At 36.0% G+C, this 21,476-nt stretch overlaps 1 protein-coding gene across 6 annotated transcripts in view; it reads left to right on the forward strand.

The window, feature by feature from the left end:
* VPS13B (vacuolar protein sorting 13 homolog B) overlaps positions 1 to 21,476 on the forward strand; it is a 411,892-nt gene that overhangs the window by 331,526 nt on the left and 58,890 nt on the right. For all 6 annotated transcript variants that reach the window (XM_010709173.4, XM_010709170.4, XM_019614165.3 and 3 more), the window contains 3 exons: positions 1,555 to 1,762; positions 2,102 to 2,286; positions 18,831 to 19,027. In XM_010709173.4, the coding sequence (XP_010707475.2) occupies positions 1,555 to 1,762; positions 2,102 to 2,286; positions 18,831 to 19,027 (590 nt within the window). The remainder of the gene's footprint in view (positions 1 to 1,554; positions 1,763 to 2,101; positions 2,287 to 18,830; positions 19,028 to 21,476) is intronic.

The raw sequence follows: 21,476 nt of genomic DNA on the forward strand, positions 1-21,476 counted from the left end.
AGTCATTTATTATTATACTGTGTTCTGTAGTAATTAGCTTTTCTAGAAAAAAAAAATATTTAGTGCAGCAGAATAGATTGGAGATTGTTGACAAAAGCATCAGCTGCTCTGTTTCGAATGAATTTTACCTCATCTAGATATATTCCATTCCTGTTAATTTGTATTACAACAGAGCAAAGAGAACTGATGTGAAATCGATGCCTTAGTAGTGAATCAGTAGTGAATCAGTAGGGGTATTGGTAATCAGTATTATTACTCTTGTATTAGGAGTTCCCTGCTCTGGAGTTCCAGCTGCCTTAAAAATAACATGAATAAATCTGAATGGAAAAAAGCATTCATCTCTTCTCCATCTGCAGACACCTGAGGATGCTGGGCTCCCCCAGCGGGTGATGGAGCTCCTCTGAGGTGGAGGAGCTGAGCTCGGAGCAGCTCTGGACGTTGCAGCAGAGGTGCACTGGGCTCAGGGATACCTGTGGGGATCTGCCCGTTCAGCTCTCCCCTGGCTGCAGCTGTTTGCAGGTGGCCTTGGTTTGTTCCATGGGCTTACACATCGAGGCAGAGGAACAAAAAGCCCTTCTTCACAGCTGTATTGCAGTCACTTTAAGAGTCCTCTCATTTTGGTTGTGGTTTTTTTTTTATTTGAAAATGGATGTTCCCCACTGACAAAATTTGCACTGCTCTTTATGTGCAGACTTGACTTGTTTGCTCTCCTCCCGTCCTTACTATGAACTTCTAAGTTGCTGTCTGATGGTCCCACGTTGGTTCTAAATTTCTTCATTAATTTCCATTTAAAGTTGCTCCTCTGTTTCTCCTGGGCCTGCTTCTGCGCAAGGACTAAAGGACATAGCGTGATCCTTTCAGACTGGAGGTGGATTTAAGAAAAGCAACGCTGCTTTTCGGTGCTGGGAAAGGAATGTCTGCTTGCCTTTTGCTGCACAGCATATGAGTCGTCTGCATTTTGAATTTTGGCTTTGCATAGATGTATTTTTTGTTTAATTTCTGTGGGTTTTATTAAACTTCAGGCCGTGCTCTCGGAACTTGTAGCACATCCAATTTGCATATAGTCAGTGTTTGCTTGAGATGATCTCGGGTGTGTCTTTCTGGTCTTTTTGCTATGTCGTTTCTTCAGTTTCTAATGTGTTCCAGAGTTCCAATCAGCTCTTTGTACAATTTAAACTCTGAATCTTTAACTTTTTTTGGTCCTATTTTAAATTGGAAGAGTGGTGAGTAGTCCTCGCCGTACGCACTGCACTCGGCTGTGTGTGTTTGCGTATCGCTTGGCAGCTCTGTGCTCCTCTCCAGCAACTGTCTCAGTTGTAAGCGTCAAGAATTAACACTTCTTTCAGAATGATGAGAAGAAGAAATTAGCTAAAATGATTTTGTACAGGTTTCTTGTTGTTCCTTTATTTTCACATTTAGGATATGTGCAAGTAATTAAAACTAGAGTACACTGAAAGCAATATAATGTTCTTTTTTCTTCTCTTCTTTTCCTTCAGAAACAACTGTAGGTAATCATTTTTTGTTTTGTTTTGGTTTGTTTTTTTTTCTGTAAAGGTTTTCTGGGGTCAGGAGCATTTGAACTGTTTAGTTCTTCTCCAGGAGCTTGTTTGGGAATACCTTACTAAAACTGGCAGTGCAGAGGCATTCATGTCCGAACGGAGGTATCGCTCTTCTTTCTCTATGGAAAGAAATCAGCCCTCAAAAACAGAGCATTCCTCAGATGATCTGAGAACAGGCTTGTTCCAGTATATACAAGATGCAGGTAAAAAGAATATTATTACTCTCCTTTTTTTGATTATATAATAAATACAGTAGTATCCTATTAAAGAAAACTTGCCTCTTACAATGAATTCTTTTTTTTTTTTTAAGCAGCTGAAAAGCCATCTGCTAGAATGAAAAAAAAACAAAAAAAAAACAAAAAAACAGGTTTTTTTATTTCTTTCCATTTAAGCTGTAATCTTTTAAAAGTCAGGGAAATTGCATTTTTATATTCTCTCCTTTTGATCCTGAGGAGTTTATTTTTAACTGCTTTGGTCTCATAAAATAGCATGTTTCTTTTTAGAAATTATATGACAGATTATACCTTTGTTTCATTTGACAGAAGCACAAAAACTGCCTGGTGCCTATGAAGTTGTGTTTTACAATGAAACTGAGGATAGCCCGGGAATGATGTTATGGAGATATCCAGAGCCCAGGGTGCTCACTCTCGTAAGAATTAATCCTGTTCCTTTTAATACCACTGAAGACCCTGATATCAGCACTGCTGACCTTGGTGATGTTCTTCAGGTGGGTAATGAAACTTTTCTTCTCTTGTTAACAACAGAAAACATAACTGCTGTAAAGTGAATGTCTTCAAGCTTGTGTTTATTAAAAATGAGCACAAAACGGATGTCAGGAGCTCTATAAAATCAATAGGAGGTAAATTTACAGCTTGTGCACATCTTTACTTTTAAAACTACTCATGCAAACATTTTAACCACTAATCTGCAAAGCTTTTTCATGACCTATCAAGCTTTATCAGTCTGGTTTGCCAAGAATACCAAGTTTTTATTCTAGCTTCGTATGCTTTCATCCATCAGTCTTTATGTAAAGACCTTGTTTCATTTGAAAGTGAAACAAATGCAAAGACAGGCTTGGTCTCAAATTGCCAAGATGCATGGAATCATTGACCTAAGATCTCTAGTACTGCCATTCTCTCCTTTCTCTGATTGTGGATGGCTGTACTTCTTCTAAGAAGATGCTCGAGAGCCAGAGAAAGGATCTAATTACTCATATTTTGCTTTGAGGGGGTTGAATTGGGCAGACCCATTTGACTTGTGAGATCGTGGAAATGCCCTACAAAGGAGAGCTGAGTACTGCAAACTGGTGATTCTGTGCCTCAAGGATAGGCCTTATCCTTACCTCTGAGAATTTTTGCTTTCCAAAACAGTTATTACACTGTCTATTGTCTTGTGAAATTCGTGTTTATAAATTCATTTACTCTTTGCATGCCTTATTTAATTTTTGCTAAATTTCAATTCTGTTGATCTTTGTTTTCTTATTGTATTCCAAATTGGATCTCTTTTTTTATTTTTTTCAATTGAATCTGCTTGTTGGTCAGAATGGTGTTGTGAGTCAAGGAAATTAAGTATCTCCCAATTCCTCCTATTTGTTCAGAAATATCGAATCATATTTTATTGTTGCTATGACTTCCAAAATTGCATTTAAAATTGAATTATGCACCAATATGCTTCGAGTTACGGATAAGAAGTATTATCTTCTTCAGATAAATGGTATTATGTTGTTACAGTGCACATAGTGCTAGTGAGATCATATATGTGTCCTGCCAATTTCTTTGCCCTCTAGACAGCCGTATGTCCTTTCAGTTATATGAAAATTAAAATTCAATGGAAGTAAAGATCAGCTCTACCTGGCATGAGGTTTGTATCAAAGATCAAAATTGTTATTGTATGCTTTCTTGGTGACTCTATTACGTTGCTATGAAAACCAGCAATTTACCTTTTTTCAGGATGGTATTTCCAGAGTGTAGCACACCAAGTTTTTGGTGTAATTGCTTTATGCTTCTGTTATAGATTACAGACATCATAAGCATAGTGTATGTGATTTGTAATATGCTCCTGTACAAGGAAAGTATCAGATCTTCAAATGGGCATCAATGGGGATTCTACTGTACATATGAGTAGACTTAAGAGTAGCAGTCATGTTTAGCCCCTTTGTGCTGAGTGAAGAGAACACAGTTGGAATCTTCTGTCATTTCTTCTATAATTGTCTCACACGGTGCTCTGCTGCCAATTTGGATTGAGTAAACTTCTACTGGTCTTCACATAACTTTTCAATATTGCATTTAATCCTATACATTAACTACAGTGAACTGTTTCCACCACTATTGTTTTAAGTTTTTAGTCAAGCATCCCTATATAGCTTCCCTCCATTGTGCTTTTTACTGTGGCAGACTCTGTTCTTAAGATCTGTCCATTTTATGATGAATTAATTATAATGGAGTCTTATATTAACACCTTGGGTTTTCAATTACAAGGAAAGAGATTAAAGGTGTCAGCCAAGTTAGAGCACAGTGTCACATCTGTGATCTTGACTAACATATCTACTCAAAAACTGTGCTCCTGGGTAGATGGAGTGTAGCAATGCCTACATTTTCATGGTGGGCTATTAATGATGGTAGTAACTGTTGCTTGGTGATTTATCACATTTTAGAAATGGCAAACACACACAGAACAGCTCTGCACAAGGTCAATAAACAGCCTTTTAAAACATGTACAGGATGCACTTTTTATTAAAAAAGAATAGATGGGGAAATAAGTAATAGAATCAATTTTCAAATTGATTAAGTAAACTACATCTACTGAATACACATCTCAAACTTATGGTGATGATTTAAATGAATCAGGAGATTTTTCATCAGCTCTCTTTTTTCCCTGGATGAATATATCTCTATTTTTTTTTTAATATACAGCATATTTATTGTGTGTGGAAAATTCACAAAATATAAACAGGAAAAATATAAAACAATGCTTTCATATACTTCTTGACATGAAACAGTAGTGGAACATCTGCAAACCAAATACTTCAGTTTTTTTGATAAGGGAACTAAATTTAAAAACAATAATGATATCATAGTATATTAAAAATATATTTTAAAAACTTCCTGAAGATTGTGTTTATGTTCAGATGCTATGAGGACCCATAATGTCACCAGGTGTGTTTCCAGTCTCCCTAAATCCTTTGCTTCACATAAATCCAGACAAAGGTGCATTTTTGTAGGCATGTTGTCTCTAGCTTTCTGTCTTTGCTATACTTCTTTTAGCAAGGCTTTTAAATCATGAATAGATTTTAGAAGTCTCTCTGTCTCTATAACTATTCTTTCAATTCTTGGAACTTACAAAAGCTTCACCATAAAGGGAATTTTTTTTTATATTGAAGCTGCATGTCATCTGCTGTGAAGAAAGGGATAAGCCACCAGCTTCAGATTATAGGAGTTGGAACGAACAATATTGTTTCTATCGAACTGTACCTTACTGCAACTTCTAGATTACCCCATGAGCTTATTTTCTTATCCTTTTACTCATGTTGTTGCAAAAGTAAGCAGTTTCACTCATCAAATTTCTATTATTGCTTACAATCCCAACTTTGTTGCTTTTGTTTATAGAAGGAAGAGAAAGAATGTATGTTTCTGCCACAGAGTAGCATGTCACATTCTCTTTAGAGATTTCAAATAGTTTGATCTTTTCATGTGAAGGCAGAGAGAGAGAATCCCAGGTGCACTTGCAAGAAACTGCATCAGGATTGTATTTATTTTCTGAGATTGAGAGGATTTGAACTTCTTCCTGTTTACCGGACATTGCAACCCCTTTCCATTTAATTACTAATGCCTCACTGTCCTGTTTTCACATGCTAGAAATGTTCTTTGGCTCTGTCTGATGTACCATTCTTTCAGATAGCTACTATTTAATGAAGCACTTTAAGTTTCCCTACTGAACCTTTTTTAATGGTTTTAAGCTAATTCTCAGATACTTCAACTGTTATCTGGCATCACTTCTAATGCTTTTATATCTGGAGAGCAGGAGTTTCTCTTGTACTTGGTTATTCTTTGGTAGAGTGGGTCAACGCAATTCCAAAACAGAGTAAATAGAAGAAAGTCATTAAGCATCCTATCAAAATAAAGTGATTACTAAGTTATGATGATTTCTGATTGAAGATATAGTCTGTACCAGAGAAGACATACAAGAACCAGTCTACTTTTGCAGTTTAGTATCTTATAAAACATTATGACAAAAACTATCACTGAATGGGTAGTAATTAAAAATAAATAAGGTAGAAGTATCTGAATCAGTATGAAGAAATGTCACATACTGTTTTTAGGGGAAACTTGTTTCTTCCAAAATAACTTTTGTAACTGTGAGAGGTATTTCTTCCTACTCCCTTTGCCAAGATATTTTCTGGATATAACTTCTCAAGACTATGCTTATGTAGTAATTGAGATTCAGATTAAACAACGCATTGATTTCTAACTTCTTACTAAAGAAGAAAGTAAATCAATGAAGTGAAGCAAAATTCAATGTAATGGTGGGCTTACAAGTGTTTGGTTGCTTGTATACCTAATTGAAAGAAGTTAATATTGAGCTCTGTATCAAGAAAGAGATGTGCAGAGTATTCCTTCTCTCTGAAAAAAATTATTATTTTATTATTTTAGTCTGTCTAGTTCTTCGATTAAAACTATTAACTTTTGACTGTTTCATCAGCTTCTGTTTTAATTCTGCTGATAGTTGCTCATTATCCAATATTTTTTTTATTTGTGCTCAGAAAGCTCTAGAAATAGCTAAACATCTAAGTAAAGGTCAATGTGGGACAAAGAAATATACAAAAGAGAAGCAGATTAATGTTCTCATAAGAAGAAAAAACAAATAGGCTGTGTCTTATGCAATTAATGTGATAAATACTGCCTCTAAACCACCGCTAACGTACCATTTGTGTAATGGAGATCTACAGAAAAGGGTGTCAAGCTGCAAGAGACTTAGATATTGGTAGAGGCATACCCTTTTGATCTTGACCATTGCTAAGATTATTTTTAAAGCTATGGAGAAGAAAAAGCATAGATTGATGGTTGGAGGAAGTCTGATGATTGAAGATAAATCAATGAGTAATTTTAAAAGTGTGGTTACACTTAGGATATTAGCCTGTGTAGAATTTCTCTAGTTAAAATTCTTTGGAATTATGCATATATTTATACATCAGCAAGTATTCATATGTGAAGGCTTAATTGAGGTGTACTTCAGTTTCCCACTTTAACTCAAAACTATATTTTTAAGGCAACCAGCTCACTGTTATAGGGCAGCAGTTCTTTTATTTGCGCTATCACTTTCTTCTGTAGCACTGAAACTTGGAATCCGCTGGTGGTGATTATTTTCAGTCTTGCTCATCTAGTCCATAAATTGTTTTTTCACTGAAGACTGGACACAGTTATAGCTACCAGGCAGAATACCTTTTATAAATAAATCTGAAGTGCAGAAGAAGTGAACATTTCTAGTTCCAGAGGATAGTTTAGGGTTATACCTATTATGCAGGTAATACCACAGTCCCAGAACATAAAGGATAATGAAGAGGACTGTATTCTTCACCATACCAAGGAACTGTAATGTGCATTTCAGGAATATGATGTAGTGCTAAATTCAAAAGACACTTGTAGAGTTCCTTGAATCCACTAGGTTGCAACAGCTGAGGAAAGTTACCTTCTTCATTTCTTTGTGTTTTGGGTTTGTTTTTTTTTTTTACAATTTGAAGGAGGGAGTTTCTGGACAAAATTCTCCTAGTGATTCAATAGTGATTTTTGAATTGTAGAGATAGAATATGGAGTTAGCTACAGTTAGGGATTTAAGCCCAAAGAAAGTGGTGATGAATGTTTGTTCTTTGAGGCTTAAAGCTATGCTTCCACTATGCTTCTGGTTTTCCAAAGTCTTCCAGTATCTACTCACAGAGAATCTACCTACTGAGAATCTCAGATTTAGTTTTGTCTTTGCCTCCAAGTAGACTACATTTACTTAGAAAGCTGAAGAGGAGTTCTTACTGTACAATACTTTAATAATAATCTACTCTGATTTCCACTAAGCAACTTTTTTTCTATCATTTATCTCCACCAGAAACAACCTTGACAAGTTTGTGTTAACAGGAGAGGGAGCAAAAATTGAAGTTGGTTGGGTTCACTAAGATAAGAAAGCAATTTGTCTGCTAACAAGGCAGTATTTGGCTTTTCTTTGCAAACAGGTGAACAAGACACACAAATTATTTCCTCTACAGCTGGGGGATTCTTCTAGCGAGTGAAGTTTTACAGAGATGTTCAGTATTTTTCATTTCATTGTAGTAGAGTTATCTTCCCAGTAAGCGATATTGCTGACACTGTCCCATAGCTCAAACAAAAAGCTCTGTATTGTAGACAGTAGCATTTACACAAGTGGCCACGTGGAGAAGAGCAGATTCATCTCATGGAAGCGATCACATCATGTGCAATATTCTGAATTCTGAGCTCTCTGATTTATTTAAGCTGCATCACCAGTACTGACTTAAAATTCTTTCTCCTGAATTGCTATCCAGTGAAAGATACAAGGTGTTAATGCTCACAAGATAAAAGGAAGATAATCTATGGTGTTTATTCTTTTCTCCATATGAAGTCAAAATATCAACCGAGCTATAAACCTGTCAGGGTTTTATATTTGTACCTACCAGGATTCCTATTGCATGCAAGTGCATGCAGTGCTATAGTCAGCATTATAAAAGCAGATAAAAAAATGGTTGTGTCCCAAAGGTACCTTTTTTGGCCTTTCTTCTTTATGTAGTGTCCTAATAAAGAGAGCACTTACTCCTGATTTAGTAAAGTGGTGATTACATTAACGAGATCTTATGACCTACAGGGGGAAAGTAGGGAAGTGAGTATTGTTGAGAGGGCTTAACTGAAATTTAATAAAGAAGGACTAGATAAATAAACCCTCTCTGGTACAATTCACTTGGATATTTGCTGGGATAGTGAAGAGAACATAAAATATTTCCACCTTTGAATGGTGAGGATTCAAAAAATTGTCTGTTGCTCTGCATTACACACTTACGGAATGTAAGTAAAACATTTGCGAAGTCTATGGTCTGGAGCCTGATTTTTTCAACATTGTCAGCCAATAAACAGTCATTTTCTAACACCTCGTGGTTGTTTAAACAGTGGCTTAAGGAAGCAAGGGCTTAAGAATGACTGACATTAGACCTACTGTAAGTCATTATTCCAGGAAAGATTTGACATGACAGTCAACAGGAAAAGAATTACGATCAACGTCAAAGACATTCATTTTCCCTTTTGACAGAGAATACCTCATTTTTGGCTGGCTCTGCTTCCTTTTTGCATTTCATTCCCTGTTGGGGCTACAATATTCAGCTGGGCATTTGAGTATCTGGGAAAGGAGCTTTTTGGAAAACCACAACTTTTATTTATCTTTGATTCATTTCTTACATTTCCAAAGCAACGTCTATTTTGGAAATCCAGATAATTTGTGTATGACAGGTTAGTGACTGAAGTTCACACTTATTGCAGAAGTACGCTGTAAAGTTCAGCCGTGCTTATCGATGTATGTGGTTGCAAATTTTTGTATCTACTGTCATGCAGTTGTATCATCTTTAAACAATCAGACTCTTAAAATGAATGGTGAAATAGTTTGTATGACTGTTGGGAACTGCTTGGAAGTCAGTGCAGTACTTCATCCGAGATTCTGCTTTTTAAAACGTTTCACATTTATTCTTCCTTTTGGTATTATTTGAAATGAGTGTATTAGTGTAGAGTGTTTTTCTGATATCGCTACTATGTGAAGAATTGCAGCAAACTTGAAATGAAACAACGCAGTAGAGTTATTGAGCATATCTGACCATGAAGTAGAACTTGCCTTTCATTATAATGTAGGAAATTCTTTTCCCATCACTTAACTCGATGTTTATACGCATACACACGTACCAAAATGAATGCAGGTCATTATGTAAACATCCGCTCTATTTAAGAGGGCTGAAGACTGGCTTTTAGCCTGAACCGATTACCCTTCAGATGATTTGTGTGTAAGTATTGTGATACTGGCAAAATTTTGCACATTTTTGGATGTTTTTGAACAATAAGGCTCTGGCTATTAATGATATACATCGTCTTCATTTTCTTTCCAGGGAGGAAGTAGGGGCTAAAGAAGTTGCAGTGTTGTGCACTGAGTCTTAAGCAGATGTTGAAACAGAGCCTGTTCTCTTTAGGAATTCCAGCTTTAAACATTATTTGTGAACTTCCTTGCCTGGGAGTAGGATTAGCTCAGACTTTACTATTTTGTTACTGTATTTTGTGTGTATAATCTTAATTATTTTGCTGTGTGATCTTCGTGTTCGCTGCATCAAGATGAGACTGTATTGCTTGGACTGTGGTTTCGGTGCAGTCTGCAGGGAGTTAAGCGTAACTTGTTGGGAATGTTAATGGAAGTTGTGCATAATTTGCCTGTGCATCACACTGAAATTTACCCTTTGGGGTTATTGAGCTAGTGAAAATTCTGTTGGGTGCCAGAAGACTGACGAAACCATCAGATTATCCTAATGACAGATTTACACTCTCATTGTGTTTTGTACTTTTCAGAGTTTGTAAGTCTGATTTATGAAATTTTGCAAACCGACGTCCTTTCTGCTGTACGGTGATTTTGTGGCACTTTTTGTAGGAATCAGGCTTCACTGTGGTGAGAATATGTGGTCAAAATATCCCATTTACTTAAAATTACACAGTGCTTCATGTATTAATAGGTTGCTACCCTCAGTCCCAGAGGTGACTGCGTTTCAACAGTATAGTGCTTACATTGTTAACAAATACTGAAACCCAGAAAATGAAAGCCTTAAATAAAATGTGAAGGATTGTTCCTATATCAGGGAAAGAGAATAAAAAAAACAGTGCAAGTAGCTAAGTCTTTAATGTAAGATCTCCTATCAATATAAACTTGTTTATCAATATTTGCAACAATAAATTAAGAAAATAACCAAGGTCTCAGGAGATTAAGTGAAATGCTGTTGTTTTTGCTTTTGGAAAAATGAGCAATCTTCATATAGACTTAGTGTTGAGATGAATGAAAAAAAGGGGTTTGTAACTTATAAGAGTGCATACATTTTCTTGTTTAAAAAATCCTGCGGAACTCTTCTCAATTATAGCGTAGCACTGCTCTCCGCTCTCTTAACAAAAGCTGTTAGTGTGTTTAGAGTAATTTTTCTATAATGAAAAAGTCAGTATCTGTGACAGATTACATTACTATACACACCTGCATTTGTTCTGAACCTGCTAGCCTGATAAATTGATAAGATAAGTTGGTCACATGTTGTTTTAAAAAGGCAAAGAACAGAGTTCCTAATAAAAGAATGCTACATATTTCTTCTAAAAGGTTAAAAAGCATTTCTCAGGGCTCTTAAATTACCATATTCTGATACCAAGGGAAAATAAAACCTGGGCTTAGAGTCTTGTTTGTACTTAGAGGGCTTTCCGGACAGGAAGGCAATCTTGATGCAATTCAGTAAGCCACAATACCAGTGGGGCATTACAGGTGAAAAATTTGCAGCTGTACCCCTCACCACAATGTATTACAACTGTACAGTGGAATATTTCCTGTACAGAAATAGGGCTTGGTTAACTTTGTTTCCCAAGAGTAGATCACATTAAAATGTTATAAAATCATGATTTCCTGCATTTGAATGCTTGTGGTTTCTCAACTGGTTCCAATATTACAAAGGGTTTTTTATAGCTTCTATTAGTTGAAGATGTATGGAAGCTTTTTTTTCCAAAGTCAGCTAAAAGGCAGCTATGTGTTTCTAAAGAGCAATTTCTCTTGGAAGACATGACTTTTCTTTCACATCTCTTTATTCTAGTTCAATTTTAATTTATAGTATAATAATAGTATTTAATTTACTTCATAAGCTGCAGTACAAATATAAATGTAAGCAAAATTAAATAAGTACGTGAATAGTGCCATCGATAAATTTGTTAAATGAAGCTGAAAGAGCTGAGGTGTATGTCATTACTCAGTAAACAAAATAAGCAGTTATTTTCATTATTCAGCCAAAGCCTCGACATGCATAGGAAAAAAAAAAAGAAATTGGGCAGATATTCCGTTTTGTAGCAAATATTTAAAATTGAGTGTAGTTTAACAAAATCAGTCCTAAAGCTACAACACCTCAAAAAGAAATAAAGCAAACTCCTTGAAGAAATGTTACATTGCTGGTTTTGTTTTTAAATGTCGTCATTTGTGGTATCTGATTATTACTGACTGCTGAAAATTGAGATTGTTCCACGGTGGAATAACTATTGCAGCCCAAAACATAAGGGGTGTTTAAAGGGAAAAAGCAGTGTCAAAGTAATAGATAATCCTAACCAAAAGGAAGGGATTGTGGTGGGGGCACAGAAAATACTTTATAGACTTATAATGTATTTACTGCTAGTAGCAAAACTAGTAGTAGTACCAACAGATTAAATGTTTACCTCACTATAAACCGCCTTATTTTTTTTAATTTGAGTTTTCATGGGAAGGGAAAAGTGGTAGTCTCTGGCTGTACCAGAGAGGTTTTATACACTGACAGGAGACAGTGACAGCTCTAAGGCTACACTACAGAAGCGTTCTGCAGCTGGGAGTGTGATTTCTCAGTCAGTCACAGGAGAAGATTAGGAGCCTTGTGAATGTTGAAGGATCCCACAGCAGGGCAAGGTGGTGATCCGTTGCTCAGAGGGGATTGGGTGCGTAGTGCAAATGGGCATATTAAGGAGCTGTTGTTTTATTTAATATCGTACAGAATAACATTTAATGTTTAATATTGTAGAGATAAATATTGTTATATTTTTCTGTTTAATATTATCTCTTTTGAGCATGTTTTATACATTATATATTTTTCTGCAGGTGGTTTTTTTCCTGTATTTATGTAACTCTTAATTCGAAATCAAACTTCGTAGTTAAGTTCTATGTGGTGATAGCCAAGAATTTTCCCTGTGTAAAAATCTGGATAAAGCTTTTTATTTTCTACTGCTGCTGCTTCTGTTCACCTGAAGGCAGAATTGTGTTTTTAGGGCAGTTGGCCTTGGAACAGGAAAATATCCTAAAAACAGGATAGCTTTATTACAGCGCAATCAGTTTATTCCTACTCAGGAAGCTCGGGTTATAATCTCAGCATGGGTTGGCGTCTGACACAAAGTACAAGTTTGTATCATATTCTGCCTCTTGTTCACTTAGGTGGCCCTACTCAGAGAAGATAAAACACACACATGCTTCCTGTCTTCAGTTTTCTTGTACAGTAGTTGTTTCTGGAACAAGAATAACTTCATTTCCTAGAGGAAACACCCACCATCTGAGGGACTGAGAGTCAAGAAATAAGCATTTATTCTGCAAATCACTTATTTTCTAGCAAAAACTAAAACAAAACAAAAATAAATTGGCAATTGCCAAAAATTGCTTTGAGCAGATTCTCTTGTAACCAAACCACTGATACCTTTCTCTTTAGAGATCTGCATGTATATATTTAAAAATCTACTTTTAATACTGATTTCATTTTTTTGATGTATTTTAATACTGATTTAAAGAATGATATTGTTTAGTATTTAAGTAATAAAACAACAAAACTTTTATTTCCTCTTAATTCATTAATCTCACAGAACTATGCAGAAGGCTGTAGCTTTTTCCTAGGCAAACAAACAAACAAAAAGTTTGTGAAAAAGATGTGATTTGCTAAGAAATTTAGATATTTATATTACTTCTGTCCTAAACAGCAATGATGCTTGTCTCAGATCTGTCAGTATCAGGGTAATATATACGGTGAGTAGTAGATGTGGTCATTTTAGTAACCTGGAAGCTTATACAAGTGTGGTGGTGGCCCTTTGCTCAGCTGCGGAGTTCAGCTATAGAAATATTCCAGCAGAAAGTAATGTTCACCCAAAGCTTTTAAAGTCCAAATTACACAGTATAAAACTGGAAGGATAACATCAGGTCACAGGGAGGTCTAGAATCATGTTGTCATCATAAAAGCCTTTAAAAGGCATATATGGATCAACAGTCCTTTGTTTTCCATTCTATCTTCTTTTTGCACAAAATTTTATGTTGAGATACAGAATACCCATGTGGTCAATGGGGTGTACAACACATGGATGAAAAGATTAATAAGTAACATGGTGTTAACAGATTCTGCATCAGTTTCCAACCTTCACTTTTTGAGATAGGAATTAAATTATTCTGGAACACATAATGTGTGACATAATGCATGATGAAATAGAAAAAACATGGTCTGTCACATTGTAGTGCATAAGTGAGAATATTTATGTTGGTTATCAATACTGTCTTGCTGATAGATTAACAGGCATTCAGGAAATGAGTTGAATGATGCGGGTTTTAAAAGTGGTTTTCAAGTTTCTTTTTCTTTTTCTTGTTTTGATTTTATGGTGTTTTCTTGTTTTTTGTTTTTCTTTTTTCAGAGGGGGGAATTGGGGTTGGGTTGCTTTTTCTGTTGTTTTTTGTTTTTGTTTTTTGCAAAATGTATATGATCAAAACTTCAAATCAAGTAGAGAACTGTACATGTTCAAAGAGGTAATATTAGTAATGTCTGTGCTGGCATAATAAGAATGAAGACTTTTTCTTAAAATAAATTGAAACGAGAGATTCACAGAGAATAGGAAATGACATTAAGTCTAAAGATTTCTGCTTCAAGGCAACTATTTCAGCAAAACTGTTTCTTTGTGTTCTGTCCTTGCAGGGGACAGAACTGGAACTGTCATTCAAACACAGCTGCATTCCTTCCTATCACAATTATTAATAAACCATTTTCATTCTTAATCCAGACAGTGTCCCACAATTTCCCATGTCTGTAGCCCACAGGTAACAAGAAAAGGGAGAAACTTTCAAATTTTCTAACTGTTTTGTTTTAAATCTCTTTCTCTCAACTATGGAGTTGAGGCTGATTTCATGTACCTTTTCACTTCTGCTTCTGTTCACTATTACTAATGCTACTAAAAAGCATTTAACTGATGTTGTACCCTCCACTGCTACAGTCAGTCCTCTAAATGAGTGTGCAGTAGTATTTGCTTTTCTTTCAAAACTCATCTTGAAGCTTCCTGGTTAAATCCGAGACCAGAATTAAATAGTTCTATACACATAAATGTGATATATGCTGTTCATTAATTGCACTTTTTGCATTTTACATGTGAATGGAGTCATTGTAATGAAAATTTTTTGAGAGCTAGGAAAGAAGACAAAAAGCTGTGGAGTACTGTCTCTTGAAGTGCTTGTTTTGCTAAGTTTTTGTGGTAAGATGTATTTCTTCAGTGTTTCATTTTGGAGAGGCAGCACAAGTGGTCACATTTGCTAAGAGGTAATAATTATCCAAATTATAGCTTAGGTTTTATTCAAATACTGTAAGGTAGAAGTACGGTATTTAATTCTACATATGGGGATTTTTTGTTGTAGCTAATTCATTTATTCCCACTGCCTATGACTCAGTTTTGGAGTTGTAGCCCATTTCCAGGCTTTCACAACTATTATTTTTGGCAACTAATATTACCCAGAGCTACCATCTTTCCTTAAATTTATCCAGATCAGGCATTAGGAATGAACCCCCTAGCAAAAATAAAGCTAGATATGTAGGAATCAAAGATTCTAAGTCAACGAAGTCTTTTGAGAGCTTAAAACTAGAAAGCTTACGGTTTGGATAGTACCAGAGCATGAGCCATGTTTTGTATAGGTAATCACTTAAAGAGTCCTTTGACTTTTTACTTCTAATGTGTAGATGATATCTAGAAATGCACTATATCTTGTTCTGTTAGATTTTTTTGACATGTTGCAACAGTTAAGAAAATTTTCTTGAGCAAAAGTAAACAGGAATAATTTTTTCTGCATGCCTACCAGCCTTCTTTAAATGGTAGATGATACCTTGTTCTATCTGGCTGCTCATACAGCTGAGTCCCATGGTAATTAATGTGCCATTCCAAATTCTTCAGAATTCACTTAGGCGGTTACCATGAAGTTCCTGAAAACAAATGCACTGTGGTAGCTTATACTGGAACCTGAAGATGAGTTGTTACTTCTTTATGCCGTAATAGTTATTTTCATCATTTTACTTTGCCATCTTTTCCTCAAGATAAGGTTCTCTATTTCCACCACCTACTGAGTAACACCATTTTTTTTTAAACATCATATATGAAATCTGTTTGGTTGGGCTATTCTCCAGTTTTCATTCTGCCTTTATTTTCAATCTCTATTTTACTTTCCTCTCACCCTACTAATAGTTTTTCATACTGTAGTGCAACTTGTGAAATTCCTTTATTGTGCTTTTTAACAACTTCTTCCAGCTCATTAATCGTAGTGGAAGCAGAATTTATCACCTTGCTTAGCCTCTTTTAAAATGCCTACTACTTGCCATTCTGTTCCAGTTTTGTGAGGTTGTCATTAAAGAGAGAGATTATTTTCCTTGCATGTTGGAAAAAATACTTTGTTGTGAGATGTAATCTGAAAGAAATAAATATTGTAAATAGTGGGATGGCTTTTCAAGACTTTTGTTGCATGTGTTACTTAATAGCATTGACAAGATAGCTTAGGTGTTGATAGGCAACACAGGGCCAAACCAAGTATTCAGATACATTGAATCAGACTCTTAGAAACACTCAAGGTCATTTTAAGACAGAGATTTAAAAGTAAACAGAAATAAATACTGCTGCTTGAATCAATGTATTTTCAGAAGCACTGTGCTACCATAAAAGGCTGCAACATTTTGTTTGAAATTATACAGATCCTTTCATAATCATACAATTCTAAGACCTCACTGAAGGATAGGAATATTATTGTGGTGTTGCAGGTTTTTTTGTTTGTCCACAAGCATTAAAGCCTAAAAAACATTCAACACGGAGAAGTTTTGAAGAAATCTAAATGTGCTAAACTATAACAACAATTAAACTCTATAGAGAAACTAAGAGTAAGAAGAATAAATGTAACATGACTTTGAAATATGGCTGCAAACATAATAATGTAACATTTGATAACACTTATTGTGGACAGTACGATTGTAGAGTTGGCATCATAGAACCAATCAAGATGTTTTCTGGGTCATCAAGCTCAGTCCTGTCCCACTGGGACAGAGTTGGTCGCTGCTTCCGTCTCATTAGCAAATCAAGTCTTCAAAAGCAGCTGTGATGAACACAAAGGCTGTCCTCAGACCTCTATTTTTTTCTCTTATGCTCCATTTCTAGTCTTATTCTTTATTGGTAGGGCAACTGTTTTGACCCCCAGTTTCTCTAGACTTGTTCCTCTTTGAAGTGTTTAGCTCCTGAAGTGTCTGGAGAGCAATGGTATTTCTCTTCATAGAATCATTAAGGTTGAAAAAAACAACTAAGGTCATCTATTCCAACCGTCAGCCTACCCCCACCATGCCCACTAAGACATGCCCCTTAGTGCCACATCTACACATTTCTTGAACGCCTCTGGGGATGGTGACTCCACCAGTTGAATTGACTGCTGATTCTGCGCAGGTTCCAATGTGAGTATTAACACTTTTAACATGAATAGTTCGGAATGCATTCTCTAGTCCAGATGAGACCCCCCAGGTGTCAGATACAAGTGAATTGACATTTGCCCCACTCTTTTGGAAATATCTCACCTGATGTTTTTCAGGGTGGCATTTGCTTTTTCCAGGCATTGTCCTGCTGCCTCATAATTTCCCACTGACACTATTTCCTGCTGACCACTATTCACAATTTGCAGCTGGAGATGCAGCTTATAAAGGATACGTTGCTGTCATATGCATAATCAATCCCCTTTTCTCAGACCCTGGTCTTTGAAATTATGTCAGCATTCCTAATGGACATTGCTACACTACCCTATTTTACATAGTGGCATCAGAGCTTTGTAGCAGTTACCAGATTTATTTTTTTTTCTTCCTGACCTAAAAAAACCACCAGTGTCTGCGATTGCTTTTTTCCATCATCGGGTATCGCTGTGACTTGACAGATGCAGTAAAAATCCATGTTTCAAGCTTTGTGGTTCCACACGTTAATTCTTGCAAGATTCTTTGGAGGAGATTATTTATGTTCCTTTGCCCTCTCTAGCTTGAATGACTGAGCTCCCTGAATTTTCCTCCTTAACCCTTCATTCCCATTAATTAATCAGCCTGCTGTCACCTCTGTATGCATTATAGTCCTCACTGAGTAACAAGGAAAGTACTTATGGAGGCTCATTTTGTGGCTGTGTTTAGATTTACTGAAATCTCTGACGCATTCCTACTTTTTTCCAGGTTATTTTTGTGCATCTATACAAACACATACAACGATATTAAAGGAAAACATAAGAGCATATACATATGAATACCTATGCTTTTTTGTTGTTTTACTATTTGTTTTCAGACAACTTGACCCTTATTTCTTAGTTATAACTATGGATTTTTGTATTTTAATTGTAAAGTCTTCCTGTTGTACTAAGTTCGATCCTATTTTAAATTCGTATTTATATTCATTATATCACCAAAAAGAAGAAAAAAAATGTGTAAGACATCTTTAAAATGTGGGTTTTTATTATTTTTTTGTCCTGTTATGCTTAGAAATGTCTCTAGTGACATTCCCTCCTGTCCGGTGAAGCATCCAGGAGTAATCAAGTTTGGGTTATTTACAGACTTAAAATAAGGAATGTGATTAAACTAAATCTGCTGTGTATTTGCTGGGCTCGAGTTTTCAAAAGTCAGCTAAATTCCATATTCCATGACAGAGAAGGTGATGGGATTACAAATACACTGTGATTTGTCACAGGATTTTTATTCATGTGCTAACCTTCCACATGGCATCATGCTGCCCATCATTATTTTTCCTCTGCCTTTTTAGTCATTTTAATATATCGGTGATTAAATGAGTAATTATCAAGTTAGTGTTTTTAATGCAATAAAACAAAAGAGTTAATTAAAATAAAAAGTGATCTTTAATGATAATTAAAGTGAGCTTGGGTAGTGCACTGTAATGACATCTGATTGATTTTTTGATTGCCTAATACAGATAATGATTTACTGCATTGTCTTTGTTGTTCTTGGATACTATGGAGCAAATAGCTATTTCTGTAAGAGAAAGATTGAACTGTTTTACTGCAATGAAATTTGAAAAACGTTTTTAGTCAGCACAGCACAGAATCTAAGTAACAGCTACAATTCTGGTTTCCCATGTGGCAATTTCTATTTTTTTTTGTTAGTTTTCCATTTGTGGTGTGAATTGTAAATCCCATTATTATATTTGCGATGAAATATAAAGTAATTACCACATCTCCTTTTTATCACAGATTCCCTGCAGCTTGGAGTACTGGGATGAGCTTCAGAAATCATTTGTTGCATTCCGGGAATTCAGTCTATCGGAAAGCAAAGTCTGTGAACTGCAGCTGCCCAACATCAGCCTTGTGAACGATCAGAAGGAGCTCATAGCCTCCGATCTTTGGAGGATCGTCCTGAACAGCAATCAGAACGTAGCGGATGACCAAAGGTAATTTTAAAGGAGGCAAATTTAAAAGAAAAACAGAAATCTAATGCTGCATTCTTAGGAGATCTTTTTAAAGAGGCTTAGGAAATAAGATACTGTTTTCATATACGGTAAGAGGAGTGAGTCTTAAAAGAGTTTCAAACCGCAGTTTGCTTTCACACAAGGTGGGGAGTATGTGCTAAAAGAGCTCTCTCTTAGATTTATTAACAGTCTGAAAGTATTATAATTTTCTGAATGCCATTGTTACTGAAGTGAAAAAAAAAAACAAAAAAACAGGTTGTGTCCTGAAACCTCTTAGCTGCACAGGTTCATAAAATTGGGTAATTAACAGAAGGAGAGTGACAGTCCGCTGTGTAACACAGTAGTGATCATTCTTCTTCCCACCATATGTAAACGTTATGCACACCACTGTATGTAAATGTTAATGTCCTCAATGCAAACCAATGACTAAGACAAGTCACTTTTCTATTAAATATATTTTTGAAACAAAATTATGGTACTTCAAGAGTAGCACATTTTTATTTACACAGCTTGCTTGCTGTGCCAACAGAAAAAAATTTTAATCCGAGTTCTAAAACTTTGGGGATCAATATATCATTATGTTTACAGCTGGAGGCTTTGTAGGCATACAGTGAAAGAAATTCACTGTTTGCATTCATTCCGTTTTGATTTATAAGTAAACTTAGAAGAAACGAGTATAAGGTCCTTCATAAGAGGGAGTGGAATTGCCTTCAAAGACCCTCTTAACATGGGTAGTTAGAATGGAAAACCCTGCTGAATCACTTGTATTTACCAATTGCTGTTGTCTGTGTATGGACATGTGCTTGAGTATATGTGTTGTGTTCATATACATGTATGTGAAGCTACAGAATGCAGAGAAATCAAGAAATACAAATATGACTAACAAAATCGATGAAGAAAATTAAACATCTGGTTTCCATTAATAGTATCAGGTTGGAAATGATTTCTTGATGTTAATTGTGAAAGAATGCATTTTCATCATTGAGAAGTTAAGTGTTTTAGACAAGGTTAATTCCTCTGAATGTGGGACCTTGGCAAAATTGCCTTCCTGGTCAGCTTAACACCACAGAAATTTGAACTCAGTGGGAACTGAAAATTAAGTAGTGAAATTTAGAAGATTTTTTTTCACCAAGGCATTTGACACTGTAATCACGCTTATTGTTTTATGCTCAGAGAGGGTTCGTCACCCTATCACCTATGTGATGTTCCATTCAGGGAGCTCTGATAAGCTAATGAGTAGTAATTATTAAGAAAGGTTCTTGAGTTCAAATGAAATACAAATAATTTTCTTTTTAAATTTCAACAGCAGTTTGGACTGTGATTAACATCAGAAACATTTTAGAGCACAATATGAATTCACCTGCCCAGAAGGCCTGAACTCAGCAGGGAGTTTTCAGCAGGGAGTTTTCAGCAGGGAGGCTGCAGGCCTGCTGTAGAATAGTGGATATCCTCAGTGCTGTCCGAGTTTCGAGATAAAATGGGGTAAAAATACTGAATGACCTTAAAGTACCAGAAGGCTCCCAGGAGGACAATTTCTCTGTCCACAGCAATGACACTAGAAGCTCTATGTTCTCCAGACTCTGTGTGTACACAAAGAACTAAAGCAGAAACCACGTCTGACAGAAAAGGATTTAAACTGAAGCAAACACAGCTCACTGAATAGAGAAAGCAGGAAGGAAAGAAGGCAGCAAAAAGCATGCAGCGCACCACTGAAGCATTTGAACATCAATGAACAGAAGAGGGAACTTGTGGGAAGGTGCCTTGAACTACCAGCTCCTTAGGCACATGTACAGAGACAGCAGAGTCACGAGCTTGGGTATTTTTGGTGGCCTGATGAATTTATAATCATATGATTACAAATACGCTAACACCTAAATATGCTAATAGTAGACTAGGAATCTAAGGATTTGTATGGATCAGGATGAACTGCTTTTGGAAGCCAGGAACATGAAGGATGCATGAAGCAAGCCTTCAATTTCAGTCAGAGAAGGGAAAAGGTTGTATTCGCAGCTTCAGCAGCAGCTTCGGATAGAAATTCAATCTCTCAATATATGAACTTCAAACAAGGCTGCACTGCAAGCTTCCTTAAGGATGGACTGATGTGTAAGAAGTAATCCTGATGAGTCTGAGTGAGCTTTCTCAGAGTAACTTAAGGGGTGAGGAAAGGAGCAGTTGTTTCTCAGAGATGAAACTGACCTGTGGTGTTAGAGGCACACTTTTTTTCTTGGGGGTAGAGCCAATAATGCCAGTTTCACATCACTGACCTGGATTCACAACCACTGAAATACATGAAGTTACGTCTAAACAAATGAATAAATTTATGGAAGAGTTAAGCCTCAAAGGACCAAGTCCAGTAAAGAGAAATATGATTTAGGAGATGGTGATAGATATCACAGACTTGCAAAGAAGGCCAGTCTTTCTAGACCCCTAG

The sequence above is a fragment of the Meleagris gallopavo genome, chromosome 3, assembly GCF_905368555.1.
Source record: "Meleagris gallopavo chromosome 3, MGAL_WU_HG_1.1, whole genome shotgun sequence".
Classification (NCBI taxonomy): Eukaryota; Metazoa; Chordata; class Aves; order Galliformes; family Phasianidae; genus Meleagris; species Meleagris gallopavo.